Below are 8,761 nucleotides of genomic sequence, written 5' to 3'. Positions count from 1 at the left end.
AACTCCCTTTTGGGGTTAATACGGGGGATGGTAGGTTGACCCACTCATCACGAAATCTCCGAAGCTATAACACCTAGAAACTTAAAATTTGGCAGGTAGGTTTCTTATAGAGCGTAGACATCCGTTAAGAACGGATTTTACGAAACTCGACCCCTAAGGGGGTAAAACGGGGTTGGAAGTTTGTATGAAAGTTCTATGTTTTTGAAGTAAGATGCTTGATATTTAAAATGTATGCTTTATAAATGATGAGAAGGTGTTCAAATAATGTATCGTAATCTATATATATAAAAGAGAAAGGTCATTGACTCACTCATCACGAGAACTCAAAAACCGCTGGGACCGTCCAGTGGTTTTTAATCCATCCAGGATGGACAAAGATGAAATTTGGTAGGTAGGTAGATTATAGTGAGTAGACGTCCGCTAAGAACGGATTTTGCGATATTCCAGCGCTAAGAGGGTTTAATTGGGGGTTATAGTTTGTACGAAACATAAACAGCAGCTATAAGTTCGCCTTATAAGTTATTTACACTGCAGCCTGAAAATAAAGCTAAAAATGTGGTGTATAGAGAAGTTTTATAAAAATAACCTTTGCCTTTTAAAAAGTTACTCAGTGTGATAAGCATTTCAAGTGACTGAAATAAAAAAAAGTTTGCGTTAAACATCTCAATAGTAATGCATATCTTCATAACCACGCGAGCGTAGTCGCGGGCAACAGTTAGTGTATTATAAAACAAAGTCCCCAAAAGCGTATGTGGTTGATTCCCTCTAAATCTACTGAACGGATTTTCATGCGGCATTTTATGCGGCAGATTTCAAGCGGCATGCATCATTCACCAATGAAGAGAGTGCTTCAAGAGGAAGGTTTACGGAATGACTAAGCCAATTTTGATGAAAGTTTCACTGGAAGTTTGCTGGTAAAACTTTGTGAAACACTGATTTCAACGCGGGCGAAGCCGCGGGCACAGCTAGTACTTATATAAAAGCGAAAGGTCATTCATCACGAAATCTCCGAAACTATAACACCTACAAACTCGAAATTTGGCAGGTAGGCTCCTTATAGGACGTAGACATCCGCTAAGAACGGATTTTACGAAACTCAACCCCTAAGGGGGTAAAATAGGGGTTGGAAGTTTGTATGAAAGTCCCATGTTTTTGAAGTAAGAGATTTGAAATTTAAAATGTATGCTCTATAGATGGTGAGGAGGCGTTCAAATAATGTATCTTTAAAAATCAACTCCTTTTTGGGGTTAAAACGGGGTTTCGTAGGTTGACTCACTGGTCACGAAATCTCTGAAACTATAACACCTACAAACTTGAAATTTAGCTCCTCAATTGTAGGCTCCTTATAGGTCGTAGACATCCGCTAAGAACGGATTTTACGAAACTCGACCCCTAAGGGGGTAAAACGGGGGTTGGAAGTTTGTATGAAAGCCCTATGTTTATGTATCTTTAGAAATAAACTCTCTTTTGGGGTTAAAACGGGGGATGGTAGATTGACTCATTCATCACGAAATCTCCGAAACTACATAAGAGCTACAAATTTGACATTTGACAGGTAGGTTCCTTATAAGGCGTAGACATGTACTAAGAACTGATTTTACGAAACTCGACTCTTAAAGGGGTAAAACGGGAGTTGGAAGTTTGTATGAAAGTCCTACGTTTTTGAAGTAAGAGACTTGAAATTTAAAATGTATGCTCTATAGATGGTGAGGAGGTATCCAAACAATGTATCTTTAGAAATTAACTCCCTTTTGGGGTTAAAAGGGGGGATGGTAGATTGACTCATTCATCACGAAATGTCCGAAACTATAACAGCTACAAATTTGACATTTGATAGGTAGGTTCCTTATAGGGCGTAAACATCCGCTAAGAACAGGTATTTACGTATGTAATGTAGTGAGTTTGTATATGTTTATGTATGTGTACAAGTGTATTTTTGTATTTTGGTATGTATCTATACATGTATTTGTTAGTATGTAGTATATTATATATATATATATAGTAGATTTTGAGGAAATCGATCACACACACTTTTGGGGACTTTGTTTTATATTACACTAACTGTTGCCCGCGACTACATCCGCGTGGTTATGTAGATATGCATTACTATTAAGATGTTTAACGCATTTTTTTTTATTTCAGTCACTTGAAATGCTTATTACACTGAGTAACTTTTCACAATAATGATATAGTAATACGATAATAGTTATTACTATTTATTAGAAGAATGTAGTATATTATTTATTTTTCTTTTGATTAGGGGTGTAAGCCAGGGAGCAGGGGCATGTTTGATTCGCACAGGTTTTACAGGCGCGTGTATATCATAAATTTTAATCAATTCAGCAGTAAACGAGACGACCATATCATCGACGTTGTCTGCCGCGAGAACACTTGACCAGTCTGTGTTCCTAATATCCTCTCTCAAGCGTTCCACGTCCATATGCTTAAAGTCACGCTGAAAGAGAACTTTAGCCCTTACTCTAGGTGGTCGCACTTTGTAGGCAAGAAAAATAAGGTCATGATGCGAAAATGGAGCTGTCATTTGCCCATGAGATACAGCAAGGTTAGGGTTAGAGACAAATATTAGGTCAATAAGTGAAGGTCTAAAGTTGGGAAAGTAGTGCGTTGGTGCGGATAAAGGAATGGTATGCAGGTTGAATGATGATAAGATGGAATCTAAAGTATGAGCCCTCGAATCATGTATAAGTAGGCATGTGTTAAGATCACCCATGCAAACCACGTGATCGAAAGTGGGTACAAGTCTCTCTAAAACATCTTCGAGCTCGTCAAAATAATTTATTTTGTCATTTGGGCAGTATAGGACACCAAGCAAAATTTTTTTGTGACGGACTACCAGTTGCAAGAACAGATATTCAAGAGGACTCTGAGGGCTAGAGTGGCAAACAACACCGGCGGGAATGTGGCTGCGTAGGTAAATGCCAACACCTCCACCACCCCGATCAACGCGATCATTCCGATACAACTGGAAGCCGGGTAGAGAGCAGAAAGTGGATGGGATTGAGGGCTTAAGCCAGGTTTCAGATACGAGGATACCGTCGATTTTGCCAGTGCTAAAGGATGTGAGAAGGTCTGAGTAATGAGACATAATGCTCTGCGCGTTGATATGCACAAAGTAGAGGGAGTTAAGGTTATCAGGAAATGCTTTTGATAATTTCTCTTCTAGTAAGTCCGAAACAGAACTAGAAGAATCAAAACTATTTTTGGCGCTTGCGTAATCGTCTGAGGAGCAGGTAATGTAATCATCATCATCACAAAACATAATATATATTAAACATAAACACTAAATTAAATATGTATAAATATACTATATACAAATAAAAAACTAATGCACAAAATAAAAAAATAAAATAAAATATTGTAAATTAAATAATAATAATAAAAAAAAGTGTCAAAAAAAATTAAAAACACATAGCTATTTAGCCATTTCTTCCAGACAACCCAACCCAACCCATTATCTAAAACACCAAATAGCGTTCGTTACTCATAATAGGAAACAGCATATGCCCAGCAGTGGGATTTTACAGACTTTCGATAGCTCATTTAGTTAATTTTTTTTTTGCGAAATATTCAAGATATATGCCGTATTTCAAACAATATATGATATGTATAAATCTGATGTTTCGTTTTCTTGATCAAATCTTCAATAACATCATTTGTTATAGCTTACCATCATACTAAATATTATTTTTTGTATTAAATTATAAGTTTGAATGGCAAAAAATTAAGTAACAGAGGCACAAAAAATAGGATAGGATAAATGAGTATCTAAAAACTACAGATCTAACACGTCATCTAAGCGAGTCCGGCCAGAATCTCCAAATGAATATATACATCATCATTATATATATTAATATGCTAAGGTTAAGACATTTGCCTCCCTTTTTAGAAAAAACCTCACAATTGCTCGACGTAAATTATATATCATTTTATAGATAATTACTTGATATACCGGCATCAACAACAAAAAAAAAATAATATTGCTTTTGTTTTTGTAACTTAATTAATTATTAAAATTATTAAATATACACGACGGCTTTTCATTTTGAAATGACGTCAACATGCTTGCTCTACCGGCATCCACAACTAAAAAATTTATTATTGCTTTTGTTTTTGTAACTTAATTAATTATTATTGACGGTCGGTAAATTTTAATATTTTAATATTTTGAATAATTCGCGCTAAATAAGTATATTTAGCGCGAATTATTCGCACGGATATTGCTAGTATTACATAATATATCTAATATAGATAAGATATTTTTTTGTGTTTATTGTTAATTATACTGACACATTTATGATTTTGTGACGTAATAAATGACACAACTAAAATCTGGCTGTACGTCTAAAAACGTATGTTTATTTTGTAACCATGATCTTAATTGCATTTAATTTTTTTTTAAAGAAAAATAAATAATGGTAACATCTGAGATAAAAAGGAAAAAAAATCTTCTCATAAACACAATCGGACTTCTATCTTGATATAATTTTAATAAGGCTGTGTTATTACGAAAATTAATTTATATAAACTAGCTGACCCCGCAAACGTTGTTTTGCCATATAAGTTATTAGCCCCATATAGGGCTCGTTATAACTTAGGCTGTGTGGCTACGGCACTAAAGAATTTAGCCACCACCTCTCTTCCCGTGGGTGTCGTAAGAGGCGACTAAGGGATAACACAGTTCCACTACCACCTTGGAACTTAAGAAGCCGACCGATGGCGGGATAATCATCCAACTGCTGGCTTTGAAATACACAGGTCGAAGACGGGCAGCAGCGTCTTCGATGCGACAAAGCCAGTACTGCGGTCACCAACCCGCCTGCCCAGCGTGGTGACTATGGGCAAAACACATGAGTTCACGTTATTTTTGGCGTAAACTTGTGGAGGCCTATGTCCAGCAGTGGACTGCAATAGGCTGAAATGATGATGATGATGATGATGATAACTTAGGGGTATGAAAAATAGATGTTGGCCGATTCTCAAACCTACCCGATATGCACACAAAATTTAATAAAAATCTGTCCAGCCATTATGAGGAGTATGGTAGCTAACATTGTGACACGAGAATTTTACATATAAGATGAAATAAACACACGTCTTCTGCATAATTAAATTATCCACTACGTATAACAATAAAACATTGCTGCTTAATATTAATGTTCTGATAAAGAGTTTATAGTGATAACTCATAACTGGGACCTGATCACCTGTTTTTTTGTGGCATGGTAGGAAAACCCATAAAGAAAACGCATAAACTTGAAACAAATAACGGTCCTCCCGTGACATCACTAAACATTGGCTGAAGAGTTACAATATATTTAATAGTCTATATTTTAGTTTGCCAAGTTCGTTCATAAGAGAATTTAGTTTTTATTTTGTTTTGTTTAGATGTACCTACATGTTCTATCTTGAATAAGCAAATCTATTTCTTTAGTACTTTGAAATTGTTTTACACCTTAGTATTTTATTTTAACTTTTGAGTTGACGATGCTTTTATACGATATTTTTTCTTAAAATAACTTTTTAAATATTCTCTGATACATTTAACAAACGCCTAATCAAAGTTAATAGAAGTATTTACTGTGGCGTATGTTAGAATGGCGTATGTATGTCGTTGTGTCTGTACTTTTATGGCACATCATTACATATCTGATTCTAATCTATATATTAACTAGCGACCCGCCTCGGCTTCGCACGGGTGCAATGCTAATACTAAATATAAAATAAATATTTGCAATGTAAGCGCAAAAATGTGTTTATTTACGACATCACATTAGAAACCTCTAAAACTATTAGTGTTCCTCCAATATATTATGCATGTATTATACATATATCCTTGAAACAGGAGGCACATCCTACTAGATACTGGTGAGTGCGAAGTATTTATTGTTAATCTTAGATCGATGTCGAGTTTTTTTTTTTCCTTTAAAGACAAATTAATTTAATTCATTTCAATACCTGTGTGTCATATACGACTACAGAAGTTACTATTTATAACAAATTTAATAAGTACATACATTGATTGATTATGAAATTATTAACCACAAAACTTAACAAGACAAGACTACAAGTGGCCCCATTCAACAAAGTCATCTATAAGACCTCGATAAAATACATCATACTTTTTATCAGGACAGATAGGTAGCTCTGAAACAGGAACTTTCCCTAAATCTATTCCAGTATCCGGCGCGAATAAAACATAAGAATAGAACAGAGTCATCATGAGCCCGAAGTCCAGCCACTCAGTGTAAACCTTCTCGAACTCCTTCCTCGGATACACAGCCTCCACGTCCATGTTGAAGTACTTCAGGAAGCTCGATAACGTCTCGAAGTATAATTCCTTAAGATCGTTCAAGTGTTTTTTTCTGAATTCCCTGTCGGTAGAAGTGAATATAAATAACAAGAAATCCATAACCGGGCACCCATAGTTAATAAATTGATAGTCTATTGGTATAACTTCGGCCGCATCTCCATCCTGAAAAATTAAATTGGATTATTAAAACAAGTTTAAAATATATTTAAAGCTACTAACATATCCAGTAACTATAAGTAGACTTTTTCCAGTAAATATAATTTGAAGTGGAAACAGGTATAGTATATATTCATTGGTTATTTTAAGGACTTGCCTAAACCTTTTCGTTTGGAATAAGAAAAGAGTACTCACCTGCGTGCGCACCAATAAATTATTTTTTTTATAGTCTCCATGAATCATAGCACATCTAACGGTAGTTTGATCATTGCAATACTTTGGTAGTTTTTCGACAAGTTTTAAATAATAATTTTCGATTCTCTCCTTCACATCACTGTCGTACAGACTTGCTACATGCTTACAAATATTTCGTATAAGTCCTACCCAGTCGTCATCGAAAACAAATGGACTTTTTAATACTTTAATTTTATTGTTAAAATATTCCGGCATTTTAATTTCAATAACAAATGAAAGAGCATGAAACTTCGCCATTTGTTGTATTGATAGTTGTGCGTACTTAATCGATATATCTTCCAACTTTCCATACGTCCTGAAACCTTTTTTGGACAAATTTTCTAATATAAGTTGATTATTATTAGTTTCTTCGTAAGCCTTTGCGATTATGAAGCGTTCGTCTTGTGGCACGTTTGCTTCATCTTGTAGAGTGGTAAAAACTTTGGATAAATCGTTGTAAATAAACACTTCATTCAAATACAGATCGTTAAGTGGTAATAACTTCAAATATTCCATAGGATTCTGCTGTTTAACAAAAACATTTGTATTCTTCTTACCCTCAGTTGTTTCACCAGTAATGTCTATTTCGTAAAGTCCACCTAAGAAATTGTTTCCGTGCGTCTCAAATTTTTTTACTGCAATGTCATATTTTTTGTATTTTTCTTTTTCTATGATTTTATCGATTGAATCCTGCAATTCTTTAGACAGAGATTTTAGACTCATTTTAAAGTTAATTTACTTATTAATTTACACGTGCTTTCGATCCGGGTTCAGTATTCCAAGAGTTGTTATTTTTTTTCCTTAATTACGCTTATATATATTTAATGCAATTGTTAGGACACGTTTACAAACAATTTTTGTAATCTTTATAATTCTATTGTCAAATTTATTTCATAAAGTATTTGAATTTAGTACATAATATTAAAACATTGACAAACGGGGATATTTGGCAGAAGTGGACACTGGCGTGAAGAAATATATTATTTCAATGTAGTTTTCAGTTTAGTTTGGTTTTAAGTTATAACTAAAGTGTTTTTAGCCCCAACAAAGGCTTCTAACTCAAATAAAGTGGGTTGTATTTGTGATTTTTTGTTTCAAAGCTAGATTTTATGAGGTAGTGCACAGAAGGAAATATTTTGCTTATGTATACGTGTCATCTCAAACTCCTGGTGAATATCGCATCTTAATAGGGAAATTATGCACTAATTCGCATTGGAGTGTTGCGTCAGATTTAGGTTCAATCTTCTCTTACTTTGAAGGCAGTCCAAGACGAAAAAGATTAATTGATGATTGTTATTTTATTAAGTAGGAATATAACGCAGCCTTATAAAAATCAACAACATTAACAAGAATTACTTCTCATAAAAGTATAAAGTTTGTTCAATTGTATGGGAACAATTTATTCATTGTTTGAGTTTTCGAAAACCTCGTTTTTATTCTTTTTTTTTATAAAATACGAGGTGTTTTTTTTTTCATGAAACATGAATTACAATGATATATGAACGTTTTAGACAACTTTTCTGGTGTAGTTGAGCGCTTAGTTGCCTAATACGCTGACGGCCACTACTTTTATTCTAGCATGGTACAGTAATTTGTATTTAAAAAAAATTGTGTCTGCTCTGAATGTAAGTTATTTTGTAATTGCATTATTTATCACGCCACTTGTTTATTGGATCATCCTAAATTTGTATGCTTTTGACATTGTATTTTATTAGGTATTTTTAAATTGTTACTAGATTAGCTGAGATACTTAGCTTTAGATGTGCTGTGTGGCTACGGCACTAAAGAATTTAGCCACCCCCTCTCTTCCCGTGGGTGTCATAAGAGGCGACTAAGGGATAACAAGGTTCCACAACCATCTTGGAACTTAAGAAGCCGACCGATGGCGGGATAACCATCCAACTGCTGGCTTTGAAATACACAGGCCGAAGACGGGCAGCAGCGTCTTTGGTGTCACCAACCCGCCTGCCCAGCGTGGTGACTATGGGCAAAACACATGAGTTCACGTTATTTTTGACGTAAATTTGTGGAGGCCTATGT

General features: G+C 34.7%; 1 protein-coding gene across 1 annotated transcript; it reads right to left on the bottom strand.

The window, feature by feature from the left end:
• Positions 1-6,082: 6,082 nt before the first annotated feature.
• On the bottom strand, positions 6,083-7,444 carry LOC123659446. The gene is made up of 2 exons (XM_045594660.1): positions 6,953-7,444; positions 6,083-6,493 (listed from the first exon to the last, which is right to left on the bottom strand). The coding sequence occupies exons 1-2, from the start codon at positions 7,442-7,444 to the stop codon at positions 6,083-6,085; spliced, it is 903 nt and encodes a 300-aa protein (XP_045450616.1).
• Positions 7,445-8,761: the final 1,317 nt, after the last annotated feature.

Source organism: Melitaea cinxia, chromosome 14 (assembly GCF_905220565.1).
Source record: "Melitaea cinxia chromosome 14, ilMelCinx1.1, whole genome shotgun sequence".
In the NCBI taxonomy this organism is placed as follows: domain Eukaryota; kingdom Metazoa; phylum Arthropoda; class Insecta; order Lepidoptera; family Nymphalidae; genus Melitaea; species Melitaea cinxia.
This window is presented reverse-complemented; position numbering and strand designations above follow the sequence as displayed.

Excerpts from the sequence above, each read along its gene's own strand:
- LOC123659446 (XM_045594660.1), bottom strand. The coding sequence starts at position 7,444 with ATGAGTCTAAAATCTCTGTCTAAAGAATTGCAGGATTCAATCGATAAA. Across the intron at positions 6,494-6,952 it reads AGTTTCATGCTCTTTCATTT|GATGGAGATGCGGCCGAAGT; the intron begins GTTATTGAAATT and ends TTAATTTTTCAG.